The sequence below is a fragment of the Formica exsecta genome, unplaced genomic scaffold, assembly GCF_003651465.1.
Source record: "Formica exsecta isolate Colony F162 unplaced genomic scaffold, ASM365146v1 scaffold425, whole genome shotgun sequence".
Classification (NCBI taxonomy): domain Eukaryota; kingdom Metazoa; phylum Arthropoda; class Insecta; order Hymenoptera; family Formicidae; genus Formica; species Formica exsecta.
In genome coordinates this window covers 967595-984119 of record NW_021851492.1, presented here as the reverse complement: position 1 = coordinate 984119, position 16525 = coordinate 967595, and the positions used below count along the sequence as shown (strand labels likewise).

The 16525-nt window shown below is 36.9% G+C and overlaps 4 protein-coding genes and 1 long non-coding RNA gene across 8 annotated transcripts; 2 read left to right on the top strand and 3 right to left on the bottom strand.

The window, feature by feature from the left end:
- The first annotated feature begins 1480 nt into the window (after positions 1–1480).
- LOC115240385 lies at positions 1481–4439 on the top strand. Of its 3 annotated transcripts, none has more exons than XM_029815509.1 (5): positions 1481–1634; positions 1823–2170; positions 2254–2364; positions 2447–2710; positions 2817–4439. In XM_029815509.1, exons 2-5 carry the CDS (start codon positions 1927–1929, stop codon positions 3011–3013), a joined length of 816 nt encoding a protein of 271 aa, XP_029671369.1. In that variant the 5' UTR covers positions 1481–1634; positions 1823–1926; the 3' UTR covers positions 3014–4439. The 3 variants fall into 3 exon arrangements, with proteins under 3 accessions (XP_029671369.1, XP_029671370.1, XP_029671371.1); XM_029815510.1 differs by lacking the exon at positions 1481–1634 and adding an exon at positions 1645–1725; XM_029815511.1 differs by lacking the exon at positions 1481–1634 and having other exon boundaries at positions 1645–2170; positions 2447–2536; positions 2609–2710.
- On the bottom strand, positions 4330–8061 carry LOC115240389 (radial spoke head 1 homolog). Its single transcript, XM_029815516.1, has 7 exons — positions 7923–8061; positions 7502–7843; positions 7139–7358; positions 6638–6864; positions 6323–6442; positions 5958–6095; positions 4330–5331 (listed from the first exon to the last, which is right to left on the bottom strand). Exons 2-7 carry the CDS (start codon positions 7562–7564, stop codon positions 5197–5199), a joined length of 903 nt encoding a protein of 300 aa, XP_029671376.1. The 5' UTR covers positions 7565–7843; positions 7923–8061; the 3' UTR covers positions 4330–5196.
- On the bottom strand, positions 7892–16362 carry LOC115240384 (RNA-binding protein 42). Its single transcript, XM_029815508.1, has 5 exons — positions 16089–16362; positions 15616–15857; positions 15167–15541; positions 14883–15077; positions 7892–8218 (listed from the first exon to the last, which is right to left on the bottom strand). Exons 1-5 carry the CDS (start codon positions 16127–16129, stop codon positions 8094–8096), a joined length of 978 nt encoding a protein of 325 aa, XP_029671368.1. The 5' UTR covers positions 16130–16362; the 3' UTR covers positions 7892–8093.
- LOC115240390 lies at positions 8227–13454 on the bottom strand. 2 transcript variants are annotated; one of them, XR_003884769.1, is made up of 4 exons: positions 12918–13454; positions 12688–12842; positions 9265–9567; positions 8227–9144 (listed from the first exon to the last, which is right to left on the bottom strand). It is a non-coding gene; the product is annotated as an uncharacterized LOC115240390 (long non-coding RNA). The 2 variants fall into 2 exon arrangements; XR_003884768.1 differs by having other exon boundaries at positions 8227–9567.
- LOC115240387 lies at positions 13494–14886 on the top strand. The gene is made up of 3 exons (XM_029815513.1): positions 13494–13797; positions 13970–14208; positions 14293–14886. Exons 1-3 carry the CDS (start codon positions 13568–13570, stop codon positions 14463–14465), a joined length of 642 nt encoding a protein of 213 aa, XP_029671373.1. The 5' UTR covers positions 13494–13567; the 3' UTR covers positions 14466–14886.
- Positions 16363–16525: the final 163 nt, after the last annotated feature.

The window sequence follows — 16525 nt, the reverse complement described above, 5'->3', positions numbered from 1 at the left end:
AGACCGATCGTGTAAAAAGTATCGAGGCGGAAAAATTGGCGCAGATTGTAAACTATTTATCGATGTGTATCAAACAGATAAATCGATTCGAATCGTTTCTTCGAGAAGAAAAGGTTGTCTTAAAGGCTCTCGATGTGGAATTTATTCTCGCGGACAATTGTTACATCTCGAATTAGCGATTCGATTATTTCTGCGTTCATTTAATCCAGAACTGGAAAGTTTCGGGCCGATTTTCGTATAGTTGATACCCATTCTACCTCCCCCAGAGTTTATTAAAGGAACACTATTCTAGCGAGAGGAAGCAATGGGTATTAGTTACAATTGAAAATTGATCCGAAAATTGAATTCTCAGCTCTGATTTAATCCTACCACGATGTGAAAAGGGGACCGAACTATTCGAATATTTTACTCGTCGAATTTTTGTTGAGGGAACATTAAGGAACAAAGATATTAGCGCTGATACGTCGTATTTTAGACAGTAAGAGAGAAATTGTAAACATTAGAAACTAATTCAAACTCATAAGGTAACGCAAATGGCAAAATCAAATTGAGATATAATGTATATGATGTTGAAATAAATTTGAATCGTTCGAAGCGAACGGTAATAGTTACAATAATTAGTTAATTTGTAATAATTATATAAAATTGCATGATATCTATCGTGATAGTTAAATAGCGAAAATGAATCTCGACATGTATGAAAAAATAGACTGCCTTCCGAATAAGTTACCAAATATGAAAACATATTATATCTAAGAATGTAAAATTTGCATGCACTTACTATTGTAGTATCTCTTGTGCGAAAAATTGGACGTTGATTTTATTCTTCTTTACTTTTCCATCAACTGTGTTGTCCGTTATCGATATAATAATTGTAAAAATCTACTTCAACCGTAAAAACTATGCACTAGAACAAATAAAAATTAAAACTGCGTTATAAAATTACGATGTATTTTGTTGTGGAGATGAAATTGAGCGAGTACGATCTATTAATCTATATATAATCAGATAACAATTTGAAATTTGAATAGATTAAAACACACGACAGATAGGGCAATGTAATAACCGAATATAAGAGAAGAATTCATAATCTCGCGGTTTTGTATCCATATACGAAAAAACTTGCAGCAACATTCAAGCATATATAAAGAAAGCGACAAGGTAAGCTATATATAATATATTTAGCATCTTTTTTTGCTTTTTATTTTAAAGACTTTTTGACGGGTTTTGACGATTAATCTTATAACTTTCATGAATTTTAAAATATGAACGAGAATTTTTTAAGGCTTTTTTTTTTTTTGCTTTCAATGATATACGCTAAGGACAAATTGATTTAAAAATTAACATGATCGTTTTTCACGTGATTTGTCTGATAGGTGTTCGTATATTTCTCGAGTCAAGGTGAATATATTTTAGGTGTTTGCGGATGTGCATTGCATGCAAAATTAATTAAATACATATATGTAATACATACCATACGGACGTGTGCTGCGCGACGAGAATATCTATTCTAATCGAAACCTTCGTAATAAGCGATTCGAAGACGATCCGTATCCGTGATCCGTCCAGAGTGGCTGCGCGAATCCGATTGCTTCTGACGCCGACGCCGACGCCGACGCCACCATCTGAAATAAGTAAGTAAACGTGAAGAGCACAACAACATTAACGCGTTCGAAACGTGTGTATCTGAAACTCTTGTCATTTATCACTTGAAGCGACGTAAATGTGCGAGCCACGAATTTTCGCGAGTAAAACAACGGAGTTCCTCGCATTCCGAGCGTACTTCTCTCTCGCGCGAGAAAGTATATTCTGACTTTTATAGGTTATATACAGACGCCAATGAGTTTACCAATGTAAACTGACGTAAACAGATAGCGAGAGCGGATTCTCGTGTCTTCTCGGTCAGTCCTTGGAACGGCGAGCCTTATGTATTGGAATAGAACGACGACCGGTGCCGTACGAGAGGAAATGCCGTTAAGCTCGATAAGTCACGTCGCGAGTACTCCAACGGTGGAGAGTGTCAATCCTGGTACGAGCGCGCAAATCACATCGACCTGCTGTACTCCACCGCCGTCTTACCACAATATAAATTTGCCTCTCGGACATCCCTCCACATTGACCAACGAACGCGGCGCGCCACCCTCGTACGAGGAAGCGATAGATCCAAATGGTATCGTCTCCGATGTCTCTGTTCATTGTCATTGTTTTGCATCTCGTCGCTTGTTTGTAAACCGGAGGGGGTTTCTCTTTCAGCACCACCGCCGTCTTACGATTCCTTGTTTGGCCGTATGAGAGAAGCTCGTAAAATATCCAAAGGCATATTCGACTTTTTGAAAAATATCGTTTTCCTACTCTTGGGTACAAGTAAGTAACGCTTCAATGGAGCTTATCAAATCAGTATAGACAATATTGATTATATGTATTATGAATGAATTGAATTTTTCAGTTGGATGTACCATCATTCTTGGAGTAACGATAGTGGTACCAATTTGCATGATGGTGATCGGTGGACTGTATCTTTACGACTGTCCACAGGGTGAATACATTCCCGTATACTTGTTAGTAGGCGGTGGATTTGGAGTATTTAAACAATTGTTAACTTTGTCAGCTAGAGTACGACAACGTCAAGAGGAAAGAGACGAAGAAAGAATCAGACAATCGCCTACACAGACTTTGATCAATTGTTTTATGCTCGGATGGTTCATTATTGGTATACTGCATTATTATGACTTTTAATTGTAGCTTGTTATTAGATTCGCTAAATTGATTGTATCGGTTACTCGCGAGAATATTTGATAAATTGATTTCTTTTACAGGTTCCATGTGGGTATATAAGGAATACGAACCAAATTATGACCCAGCATTGGGAAAGTATTGCAACAAAACATTGTACTTATTCGCCTTTTGGCTGATCACGTCGGTCTACATATGCCTGGGAGTTATAACGGCCGGTCTGTGCAGTATTTCCGTAGCTAGCATCGCGTTTCAGAGACCACCGCCAGACTTGATGTGAGATCTCAATGTGGCTTAATCGCTTTGTATACATCTACGAAATGACACATCTAGGATCTTCCATATTTAAGATATACGATCGTATTTATCGATCATAAAGAAAAAATCCGTTACGGATACAAAGTATGGTTTTCCATCTCTCATGGAAACACCGTCCCTCCCCGATCCCCGATCGATAAATACGAAAAGAGAAGAGGTGCTGATTCTTTTAAAGATATTGGATATTAAATAGCTTCAAAGAGTTTAAATATGGATAGCTCCGATTTGTGTGTATATAAATACGGATATATACACGTTGTAAGCGGAAGAGAAATCTCATTTTTGGGAGCAAAGCGACGAAAAGTCACACTCGCTGAGGATGGCGCAACATCGCCCACAGAGTCGCTTCGCAAAGGGCGCAAAAATTTCGTCCATCTTTTACGTACCTGAGATGCTTAAACGACTATTTCGAAAGAAATCGTTGGCACGTTAAACGCACATAAAATACTCTCGCGTGCAAATGCGCGTGCACGGTACGCATTTTAAACAAGAGATCGTTCAAATGATTATTCATGACTAAACGCGACTATCCCCGTAATTATTCAATTTTTGTCGCGACATTGTATGAGAGAATCGGAGAAAATAATACGATACATCGAAGTCAGTTGTCTCTCGCTCTTGATAGCCTCTCGACGAAGGAATGAAGGGGAAGCGAGAGAAAGCAAAGTAAAACTTCGACCGGCTGTGTGTACATTTCGCGTATTACTCGCGAATTTTTTTATCTTGTGCCAAGTGGACGCGGAGTCGCAGACCAAAGTATTTTGTTATCACAAAGTGTTGCTCGCGTCAGTGCGCACTACGGTTTATAATTAAATTCGTTATAAACTTATCGTCCAGTTAGTGCAAACTCGCGGCGACTCGCATTACGCTTATACAGCGACGCTTTGGTACGACGGTCTAACATAATTTTACGATAAATAAATGTTAGTCATCGCACATCGTTCTCTCGATATACTTCTTATCTATGTTAAACACTTTACGGACTTGACTACATATAGCGTACGCATTTCGCTTGCTCGTAACTTATTGTTAAAAGACTGCGAACTTGTGCGTGACAATTTCTATATATTTATTCTGCCCTCTCTCCTCCGTCCTTTTATGCCTCTAATCTCCGTTGGACCTTTACGTCTCGATATGATTGCACGATTCGTTTTTCTATAAAAAAAAGTAAGTCGCACAACATGCGATCAAAAAAATACGATATACATATTTTTTTTGTTCGAAATGTCTCTTATAAGAACTATTAAAAAACGGCAGTATTCGTCAGTATTGTTTGAGCTTGCTATTTTTCCGGAAAAAAAAAATCAGCACGTTCCATCGCGTCGTGCAATACATGACGTAATGTTGACATGGTGAATTTTTGTGATTTATTAAACAATTGTATTACCGAGGTGTATTATTTTGTACATACTTATATACATATACATAATATTACCGTTCCTTTCCCTTTTACGTATGACTTTATCAACTTTCCGACTGAAATTTAGTCTTCCTCCCTCAGTCCTTACGTTTGTAAACGTAATTATTCTGAGTATAAAAAATAAGCATAGGATGTAGACGTAAATGTACGAATAAGTATATGGACCTAGACATGAAATATAATTGTGTCTGCGTCCTTTACAAACAGGCTTGCGCGCGCAACGGACAACAATAACCGAGCTAGTGCTTTTACAATTTCGCGTAAACATTTTAAAAAGATATGTATATAATTCGATCGTGTGCACTAATCACCGTACTCTGACTAACAAATTCGACACTTTGCACTAACAAATTGTAAATAATGTACGACATGTAGGACTCTATCGATCGAGCGAACATCGTATCTCTCTTGCGCATTTATTATAACTATTACAAATATTATAACGAGATTATATGATTTCCAACAGTGTAATAGTATTCCTACGTTTTACGTGGCAAGAACGTATGCACACACATACACACACACACACACACAAACACATATATTCGTTGTTATAATTTCTTAAATAAAGCGCTTAAAATCACGCACTTGCTTTTTTTATTTCATTTTGCATAATATGTATGGACATAGTTATATCAATTAATGTCATTTGATAACGATGCGAAGAGTACGGTAATAATGCATGGTAACTCGATTGACTATCGGCTCACAGCAATTTCAAAAATTTAAGGACTGTCGATGCGAAACGACGCTTCCTCCTGATAATATTCTTCGTGATCTCCTTCCGCATAATCTAAGTCCTGCTCGATCTTTGGCCAGATATCATCCTCGCTTTTATCAATCAAAGATTCCGTTGACGCCTATGTGAACGACGATATTATATCACAAGACGCACGTATTTTTTTTCTTTTTTTTCTTTTCTTTTTTTTTTGATATATACTTTACATTAGGTTTTATTCGAGCGCCGTAACCGGATACCGGTGATCTATGTCACAGCAATGAAAAGTGACATAAACATGGAAAAGAAAGACAGCTACCTCCGGATATCGTAATTCTATTAATGATTGACGGAAGTCTGGCGATGCGCTGGAAATAGCGACCGGATACTCCTCTAGTCCTCTTTCGCGCGCGCGTTTGGGACAAAGTGCGGTCGATTAAAATTCATTTTAATCCGGAAGAATCGTTTCCGTTTCCGATATGACGCAGACACGGTGGCATTAAGAAAATCCTCATCGAGAAGAGGCGACCGGATACAGAGCGCGAATTACCGTTTCGCGCTTTCCAATATTAATTCACATTTCGATATCATTTCGGACGAGACTGCGTCTATCATGCTCCGAGATTCTAAAATTCTCTTTTTTTTCCTCGTCGTAAATTTTATCGATTTGGAGGAGCGTCGCGCGCGATACGCGTTAAAACGACTCATTTAAATATGCGATATACTTGAAACGATTTGAATCCTCAATCAAAGACTAACGCGACTTACTTCTTCTTGCAAAGGTACTGCTTCTGGTGGCAATAACTCCGGATTGTAAGGTGTGATGCAACGGGCACGCCATACCGGCAGGATGCCCCTTGGGGAAAATGGTTCTTCTGTCATTGCTGCCTTGTCCCCGTCGCCTTTCTGTATCGTTATAATATAATAAGTTTGTTAAAGAACAATCACAGTTTTCCTATTACGTTTGCTGAGAAAGCTTTGCCATGGTAGCTTCTGTATCTATTTTGTAGATTACGGAAAAAAATTTATTATATATATATAATAAAAAACAAATTTTCCAACGATGAAGAATGGCATCTTGCTTAAATACGCATTCAGTCCGCATTTAATTTAGATAAGATAAAAAATTTCACCTCCACGATTGTATCCCTATACATCCAAGCCTGGTCATCATATACAGGATCTCTCGTATGTACGTAATGACCGTGTTGCATGCACAAGTTTTCGAAAGTGAAGCAACCGCGTCCGTATGGCTATAATCAATGTGCGGTAACGTTTCTCTTTAGTTCACTTGGTGCTTTTTCGAATGCATGTATCTTCTACACTTAGATCTTATTTAACGAAACGATCGCATTCTACTCGCGAAATTTGTAAATATACAACGCGTCAATTCCGATACATCGTGCGAATATTTTTTTTTCTATTTTTATTTCATATATTTCATGTACCAAATTCGACTTCCAAAAACCGTGGAAACGATGACGCTCGTGAACGAGTTGCCCAGGTCCTTGCATGCGATCGTCCATCCACGTGCCCATAAATTTCGTTCCTATATTAGCGTATAGGTACGTTCCCATACCGTGGCGAAGATTTTTCTTCCACGAGCCTTCGTAGATGTCATTATTCGCGTAATAATAAACGCCGAAACCGTGTCTCGCGTCGCGCTTCCATTCCCCTACAGATTAATATTCCTGTATAATTTTTACTTGTAATAGAAAATCGTATTTATTAATAATAAAGCGTTCGACTCGCTGAATCTGATGTGTCATCGGATCTTGGAGAATCTTATGGATTTGTCGCGATTCGTACGCGTTTCTTTTCTAGATTTCTGACGTGCGATATAAAAATAATTGTATGGATATACGCATGTGGAGACGCACGTATATCGCGACATGCCCGACTTCCTCGAGTCTGATTCGGATCCTATTTTTGTACATTCTTGCGGGTACCTTCGTATCGCGTTCCATCAGGGTACCAAAAGATCCCTTGACCGTATTTGCATCCGTGTCTCCAATCGCCGTTATACCGGGCACCATTTTTGAACGCGTAGACACCTTTACCGTATCTAAGCCCGTCACGATACTGGCCGACGTACAGATCGCCATTCGGCAGTAAAGCCTTTCCGTTACCGTGTCTCTCGCCATTCTCATTTCTCTCGCCTTCGTATACCTGCGATCATTCTCGTAGAAAGATCGTTACGCGCGAATGGCACGTTTTGACATATCGAACAAATCAGCGTATTACGCGACGCTAACACAACCTTTTTTTTCTAATCGATATAACGATTCTATTTGATAAATTTCTCCCATTACCCCGATTGGCTCAATCTCAGTCTCTCCATATTCGTCCGGATGCCGGTCTGACAATTCTTCCATTCTACGCGTATATATTGCTTTGTCACTCGCCCTCGCGTAAACCTGGCGTAATTCTAAATCAGTCTAAATATCGATCTTTGCATCCTAATCGATCTGCCGATTGTTCTTTTTTTATTGGCATAATGTATATGTATGTAGTACGTACAATATATATATGCAGAAAAAATTCGGTATTTGGTACGGCAATGTTATCGCACGTTGCATCATGTTCATCCGCAATGTGAATGACGGCAGCGAATCTTCATTGTAAATCGTCTCTATTTTGTAGAGGAAAATACCCTGTAACGATTCCTACACAATAATATCAAGAAATAAGATATAACAGAATTTGTAATTATGCGAGTTTATTGACATATACTTTTGCGAAATGGCTGATGATGAAACTTGTAAATATCATCCTCGTAATTGTATTCACGATGACTCTCATACTTGTTCTCTTGTGCAATCAAGAGTTGTCAATGATTATCAATAACAATGATATCGATAAACAATTTAATAATGAGTATTTGATCTCGTTTATCTCTCTCTTTCATCGGCCAGTAAGCAGACCAATTAACGCTTGCTTCTCCTTCTCTTTTTTCCGTACACTTTCCAGATTCCTCTGTTTCCAAGAGCTCTTTCGAAGTTTAATCGGACGCGATCCTACGTATCGTCCTGAAACAAATAATATGATTAGTCGATTATTCTGAAATTTTTTCAATAAATAGTTTCGCTGTCCTCTCGCCGTCATATATCGAGAATCCAACCCTAGTCTACCACGATCTGTTAAAAAAATACACATTGCGATTGTGCCTGTGTTATCATAAATATTCACATTTTAGCTAAATCAGAATCAGGAATATAGAATCTATTACGTCATATACAAATCCGATATCTGACAAGTGAGAACTTATTGTTAGTTCGCGATCGCTACATACAACACTGAAGCTTTACAACAATAATAATGTAATACTAGCAACAGAAAGCTAAGCTTATCGGCTTTCAGGCGGCAACAGGTGACAAACGATCACGTTTTCTCACGCCGTTTTCTTATCCGCCTAGTATGAATGTATGTACTCCGGAAAGAAGAAAACGAATAGGGGGAATCGATCCGTCCATTCGCGGATTATATTGCATATGCGCGTCATTCATTCCTTCTCAAATTCCCATTCACAATTTCGAATTTTCTACGACGAGTATCTTTCTTGGAAACGAGAGAGGATATCGATATCCGTAAAATTTAAGAACGTACAACTTAAATAACTGGTCAAGGATTCGTGTAATTAAAATTCAGAATGCGAGTTGCAATTCTTTCTTCTCTTCTTGCGATTCGTCTCGTGCCTGATAAAAATTCCGATGACGAATAATAAAAATGTAGTATAAATATCATAGGCGAAACGGGGGATCTCACGTTGTAATCATACAAACTTATTCATTCGTTTCCTAGCATTCACTCGCATTCACTCACGAATGAACTTTCCTCATATTTTTCCTTCCTTCGGACGTCGTTACGATGTGTTACGGCTCGACGATTATAAAGGAACACCCGACGAAATTTTCGATGGCGCACAAAGAACTTGAAAGCATTATAGAGTTGCGATCTAAAAAGCAACAGAAATTTCCGCCGTCATCGATCTCATCGCACAAAGTACACTATACATAATGTGTATACCATACATGGTATTTTATGCTACACGCGGTATCTAACATACTTTGTGTACCTTTCGTATCTTATATCCTTGAAGAACGTTTAAAAGCTAAACGCTATAAAATCAACAGTAACGCGAAAAAGGAAGCCGGCTCGTGCGTAACCCGTATATGCAGTTGCATCGAAATCCCGAGAGCGCGAGATAGTATTTGCGGGGCCAAAAATATCCATTCGAATAGCCGGGCATCAATGAGAAATTCCGCCAAAGAGAACGCATTACGTCGAAGGGGCTCATGACCTCGGTCCTCTCATTCTGCTTCTCTCTTTCGATCTCGATCGCCCACGCGTCGAACTCTTTGTCACTTTCTTGCAGCTTCTACACGGAGAAAATTTTACAATACAAATTACGTTTCAAAAAAGGAAAACATATTTCCTTTTACATTTTTTAAAGCTAGGAATATGACGACATTAGAGAATATTTATTACTATAAAAATAATAAATATTACGCATTTATTTTATTTTTTTTTAACGATTATGCATCAAAATATTTGATATAAATAATTACAATACTTCTTAAAAAATATAATACGTATATAATACGTATTATTAAATAAAAATATCGCGCGCGCGTCGTTTCTTTTATATGTTACCATGTTCCACAATTACAAAAATTATATTGTCATTTTTATTATAATATTTTCTCCGTGTAAATAATGCGAAACAAAGTCATTCTATCACGCTTCAAATTACTAAACTGCTCACAGGATGCAAATATTACAATAAAGTGTAATAAAATTTTATTATTACTTTCTCGTTTGCGCGCATTTTTTGCAAAAGTTGGATGCCGCACGTGTCACAAACATCGCATTTGCCGCACCGACCGTATCGCATCTCGATTCGAAAATATAAAAGAGATATCCTATTTCATTATCGTTTTTGAAATGTTATTTTTTGTTACTAATTTTACTTAAGCTATAATGTTAATATTAAAAGATTATGGAAAAATATTCGTGTGCTTTTCAATATGGGAATATAGAAAACGTTTAAACATCACTCAGTAGAAATTATTCGAGACAAAATCATAATCGAGAGGAGAACGTGGATCAGCTGTGTAAGTTTGATCAGCGTAGTGCGAGGTTGCACTTGCGAGCCATCGATTAGTCTCTGGTTCAGCAAGTACCTCAAGCACCACGAATCACATATCCATTCTATCGTTCATCATATCCAGAATTTCTCTTCTCGTGTATATTATTATATGTATATAAATATACATGTATGTATGTATGTGTATTATATACATACACGCGATATCCTCAACTTGGTATCGCGTTCACTCGCTCGTTCGTTCAAACTACTTGTTGCGTCTACTCGGTTTCGCGATATACCCCTAGTAACTAAATGCGAATCTCTTTCATTCTTCTCACTCTCTCTCTCTCTCTCTCTACTTTTATATATTTTTATTTTTTAGTATAAATAATATAAAATTTTTCTCTCTTCTCTCTATTATTTTATATATGAAATATTTTAAATATATATAATATTCTCTAGGATATTTTCAAATAAAAGAGAGAGACCTCGATTCCTTTGACATTATATGACAGGGGAACGCATTCCATGTTGCGCGATAAATCCTTCCACAAAATCCCACGTACTCGTCCGTGACTACGAAATTTCGACAAATTTTCATGCGTATCTTCATCACCGTATGAGTCACCGATCTTTCAAGCGCGCGCGAACATTTTATTATCGTACATTACAGGCATCGAAAATTGAGGGTATAGCTTGACAAATGACACTAAATATAAATATAAATAACACAATTTTACAACATTCCTTGCATACTCTCGTTTTGATCTTCGAGTCGTTTTGATCTTCGAGTCTGAAATATTCGAATGATTGTGCATAATCCGAAAAAATTGTATACACTTTGTATCTCGTTTTGTATTACATCGTTATAAATTTGATTATCAGCTGATTATCTTTAATGGAACACAATATTGAAATATATCTCGTATCTTTACTACTTTTTTCACGCATCGCGATTTTTTCGTATCGCAAAGGATAAATGTGTCACGATAATACTACATAAAACCAAATTTTTACTGTATTGTAATTTGTTAAATATATGTCATTATCTGCATTGTAATTATTGTAAGGTATTCAGGAGAGCTATTTGAAAATTTCAAATTGTTCTTTCAGAAATATTACTCGAAATAACATCTAGAAATTTAGATAATATACACTTGTGTAAATCACACAAGATATATAATGTCTAAAAGACCTACTGACTCGTTCTAATTCGTTCTGTCTGCGCGAGGAATCTGTCTGAAATGGTAAAGAAAAAAAGGGAAAATTCTATTGATAATGGTTACGATGATGATAATAACGATGGTGAGGACGATAATAAGCAAACAAAAAAAAAAAATAAAAAAGTGCTCGACTCGCGCGGCCCACCACGAGATTTTCGATTGGTTGTCGCAAAGAGGGGGTGGGGTGTTACGAGAATTCGTACTAGGAGGGTAGGGGTTGTTGAATGAGTAGCGGAACGCTCGGCTTTCCCTCGCACTTGGTCGCATCTACCCCAACGGTTAACCGGGAACCGGGTGTATAGTCAGTACGGTTCCGTCCCGAGTTCATTCCGAGAGTGTACGCGGAGGAAGTGGACGCGAAAATCGAACGAACGAACGAACGATCCACGCGTATCCCGAAAAGGTACTTTTTTCTATTCTTCCTATTCTTCAGTTACCTAAAAAACCAAGTATAAAATAAATTACAATTTTTCGCGAAACGCTATCTCATCGCCCGGGTACCAATCCCCGATATATATTTATTTTTCCGCGGATATTTCTTTTGGACTTTTATACTACAATTATATTACGTGCCTTCATCATCTAATCACAAATTATGAAGTTCTCACGATGACTCTCAAATGCATCTGTTCGAATCGTATAATATATATTAGCGAGAAAAAGTGATTTCTCTGTTGTCGCTACAATTACAAATTAATTTCACCATAATCACAATCTCAAAAAAAATTTTGCCAAAATATTTTGATGTATAGAGATGTGTTAATATACCATCGCGCGATAATTATATATAAAATATAGATGCGATAATGTGTATCATTACGTGATAAAGTATCATAAGTATTCAACCGTGTTGCATCGGTTTGATTTAATATTTTTGTATAACAAATTAATGCCTCCGCTCAGAGTTATTTGCTATAAAACTAGTAAGCATAAAATGGTTTCGCGTAGACAATCGACATGTATTTTTCGCGCCACATTGTGCTAATATATAAAAATGAAGACGAAAATATATGAAAGATGAATACGAACACAAACCATAAAAATAATTATAAACGTAATAAACAAATTATAATATTTAAAAATATAGAGTAACATCGCGACGAAAGAAAAAGAAACGCCGTAATTTAATGACACATCGCGTATACATCGCGTATCTCTTCACTCTCATAAAAATGTCATCGCGCACCTATGAAGCCGGATGTTTCGCGACGCTTTTCCGTCCTCTTTCGCTTAGACGTAACATTGAAAAGTAACATCTTTCTTCTCTATCGCAAGCTCGTTTAAGTTGCTGTCACGTCGTGTGTCGCACGCGAGTATGCGTGTGTACGTTTTAGCGTGGCGCTAAAATTAGGAACAACATTATATAAATAGTATCATCCGTTGCAGAAATTTCTCGGCAGAACGTAAACAGCATACTTTTCTGTCGACAAAGTCATCATTGTGAAATGATTAATCGAATTGAGCCTCTTCGGTTCTCTCATGGTGTATCACAAGCACGATATCAAAAAAACTTCCTTACACGTTCCTTGACATTACTTTCATCGTTAACGCCACTTTGAAAAGAATTCGAATGCTAAAATTATGCCAACATTCCCGGGGATGTTTCTTCGCGATGTTTGTCTCATCCATCTTTCAATAAAACTGGAAACAAAATATCACAGAAAGCGAACGGCCTACAACGAATTATTTATTTTAAAAGTGGGCTAAAAAAAGTACAATTTTTAGAAATAGATATATAAACAGATTGTGTGTGGTGGTTTATTTTAGTGAAATTTTCTTTCACTCTTGCATATGCTATTTATTTATATTTTATATTATAAGTTATATTTGTCTTATTTTACATCTTTTATTTTCAAATTAAATCGATCATATGCGGAGAATATGTTTATTGAATTTTCGCATAATCAGCTATATGAATTTATCTGTATTTTATTTTATTTTTTTAGGCAAAGGCGAGCGCAAACAAACGCAACTTTTCGTTAGCGCAGCGATATTACGACGATAATTGGAAATTGATTATACGACACGCTCAAGTGTCGCGAATACGAAATAATATCTAATCAAGAATGGAGATAATTTCTAGATTGCTTCTAATATTCACATTAAATATATTGTGCACAATGACCGGTTACGCAGCGCCATTATTAGATGCAAAGGACATTTGGGGCCAAAATGTTTTTGCACCTGTAATAAAGACAGCGTGTTCCTCCGATGGACAATGCTGGGGATGGTTACCGAAATCAGAAACATATGACAGCACTGTCATTGTATCCGAACAAGATAGCGATATCTCAAGGTGTGTACACATACGTACATAATTTTTTTTTCTTTCTCTCGTCAAATCGTATTTTGCGTACTTTACGCGCATACTTTTTACGATTAATTCATTAATAAAAATAACTGTGTGTCATACATTTTTAATAATCAATAATATTTTTATATGTCAAATGTCTTTTCGTATTTGGCAGATTGCAATCTCGGCGTCAAATTACAAACCCGGTATCCGAAATCATGTTAAGATCGTGGAAAGATAGCATGTCGGAAGAGGCAGGGCGAGAAGTTCGAGCGCCCTTGCCAATTAATAAACAAATACCGACTAAAATCATGAAAAAGGATGTATTTATGTCTCGTGGTTGGGGCGCCGGTGGCATGCCATTTTCCGTTTTGTATATGAATCCACGATCAAATCACGCAGTTACAACATCGAGTAAGCATTAACGCGGAAAGACATCTTTTAGTTTATTTTATTATAAAATAACGAAAAAAATAAAATATAATTTTTTCACAACAGCATCTCAACGACAAGAGTCCGGTATGACGACTGAAAGTTCGACGCCATTCGTAGAGCATCCTAATTCGCGCATCGCTCCACGAAACGGCCAATCTACCGTACAACCGAGAAGACAATATTGGACCATACCACAGCTTTTTATATCGTATGGTTGGGGCCCATTCGGGAAATAGGAACGAATAACGATGATATATTCAATATTAAAGTATCATCTTGACGAAAAAGAGAGAAGAGAGAAGAGAGAAATAAAGTAAAAAGAGAGAGAGAGAGAAAGAGAAAAAGAAAGACGCACTTTGCGATATATTTAAAAAATGTGCAAATACGTAACTCCTTAATACAATTACCAATATTTTGTTATAACTGTAATCAATTCGTTTTAATACCTGAGACTGTAATTTTTAGATTTCTCTTCATACAGTATTTTTTTTAGTATATCATCTCGCGCAATAAATTTGTATTTTTAAATTCTAAATATATTGCATTCACGTTAAGCGAGCGATAACACTTGAAAGTTATATGAAAATATCCGTTAAAAAAAATTTTGTGTCCAACACAAGCAATCTATAAAAAAAAATAAATACTTGACTTACCATTCATTTCCTTCATTGCCTTAATGAAATCTTGTGGATCTTTAAAGGACACAAATCCAAAACCTTTGGTTTTATTTGTCCGTTTATCTCTGACTACCTTTGCTTTTTGAAAACTAGGATATTTTCCAAATACTCTCACCAACATTTCATCAGTAACATCGTTTCCTAAATCCCCACAAAATATTCTGAAATCATCTGCAATACGAATATTGTTAGAACACAATTTTCTAAAAGAGAGTAGTAAGTAGTTTTTTTAGATAGACATGTTTGTGTTTATTATTAACCTTCATCCCAGTCTAGCAAAGAAGGATCTTCCCATGTTTGACCACCGGCTGTTCTTATAATCTTCTTATTTTTCTTTCCTTTACCCTTGGGATGACTCTCCTCCGCACTAGCATTAGCCATAATGGAACTTGCTTTTCCTTGACTAATAGCTAATTCAGCAGCTGTGCTGACACCCTTTACTTTTGGTTTCTTTTTACCCTCATCTTCAGGTATTTTTGTGTTAATAATTTGTTCAATAATTTCAGGATGGATCATTGGCGTTGATGTAGAATCGTATGTTTTTGGTGTTGCGCTTAGACATGGATCGACCATATTTGATATATATGGATTACTTATTTGTGCAGGTGAGGAATACGTTGTAATGGGAACTGTACCTGTAATAATTGTTGTTGTATTATTGTAAAAAAACTTCTATCGCATTATTCTTGGATATGTATGCAATTCTTACCTTGTCGCGCTACTTGTTGAGGAATTAACATTGGGGGAGGTGGAGGAGGTGGTGGAGGTGGTGGCGGTGGAGGAAATCCGATCATTGGAGGAAATGCCAATGTAGCTGCTGCAGCTGCCGCAACCACAGGTGTGGGAAGTTCATGTTGCTCCAATTGCCTAGCGACTTGACTATATGTATTTGCCCCAATCACTGGTCGTACAATTGGTGTTACAAGCTGCCCCCCGATTTCAGCTTCAAATCTATTCCATTTACATTTAAAGAATTTATCAAGTGCAAAATATGAAAAAAGCATATCACATGTTGTAATTTATGACTACACCGAATTGGCACATAAGCAGATATGTGCAGAATAAAGAAACTAATGAGAAATAAATAAAATTTAGATGAACTCGCATAATACCTCATAATCGCGAAAAGAAAATAGATTTAGAAGATAATACAACTTAATTCGAAATTAAGTCGCGTCATACCTGTTCATCTCATCTTCCATTTGCCGAAGTTTGTCGTCCATATTTGTAAGCTCTGTTGTTCACAAAACGCTTATACAAATCCTATCTCCTATCTATCTAACGCAAATTTGCGATAAGTTCGATAAATTAATACTTTCTTAATGAAACGATTGAAACAATAATAACTTTGATGTTACTTCGAATCGCTTAACCTAACACATTCACCTACTAAACACCCGCGCAGCACTAACGGCTGACTAACGCGCAGCTGTGCGCATTGGCTATTGCGCATCCCATGCGCAGGCAATATTGTAGATGGGCTTCCTTTTTCGCGCATGCGCATCTTATGGTATGAGGTCTTGTATAACCCCCGTTTTTTTTTTTTAATTATTTAGATATTAAAAATTAATTAAAAACATAAATAAAAACATGCCCGTTTAGAAGCCTATCCAAATGGA

Bases quoted from the DNA above. Each gene is read 5' to 3' on its own strand.
- LOC115240385 (XM_029815509.1), top strand. From the start codon at position 1,927: ATGTATTGGAATAGAACGACGACCGGTGCCGTACGAGAGGAAATGCCG. The intron at 2,171-2,253 runs GTATCGTCTCCG...TTTCTCTTTCAG, and splicing joins GGAAGCGATAGATCCAAATG to CACCACCGCCGTCTTACGAT. The intron at 2,711-2,816 runs GTATACTGCATT...TTTCTTTTACAG, and splicing joins GCTCGGATGGTTCATTATTG to GTTCCATGTGGGTATATAAG.
- LOC115240389 (XM_029815516.1), bottom strand. From the start codon at position 7,564: ATGGAAGAATTGTCAGACCGGCATCCGGACGAATATGGAGAGACTGAG. The intron at 7,359-7,501 runs GTAATGGGAGAA...GAATGATCGCAG, and splicing joins CTGAGATTGAGCCAATCGGG to GTATACGAAGGCGAGAGAAA. The intron at 5,332-5,957 runs GTAAGTCGCGTT...TCGTTCACATAG, and splicing joins CAGTACCTTTGCAAGAAGAA to GCGTCAACGGAATCTTTGAT.
- LOC115240387 (XM_029815513.1), top strand. From the start codon at position 13,568: ATGGAGATAATTTCTAGATTGCTTCTAATATTCACATTAAATATATTG. The intron at 13,798-13,969 runs GTGTGTACACAT...CGTATTTGGCAG, and splicing joins CAAGATAGCGATATCTCAAG to ATTGCAATCTCGGCGTCAAA. The intron at 14,209-14,292 runs GTAAGCATTAAC...TTTTCACAACAG, and splicing joins TCACGCAGTTACAACATCGA to CATCTCAACGACAAGAGTCC.
- LOC115240384 (XM_029815508.1), bottom strand. From the start codon at position 16,129: ATGGACGACAAACTTCGGCAAATGGAAGATGAGATGAACAG. The intron at 15,858-16,088 runs GTATGACGCGAC...TAAATGGAATAG, and splicing joins ATGGAAGATGAGATGAACAG to ATTTGAAGCTGAAATCGGGG. The intron at 15,542-15,615 runs GTAAGAATTGCA...CAATTATTACAG, and splicing joins TCAACAAGTAGCGCGACAAG to GTACAGTTCCCATTACAACG.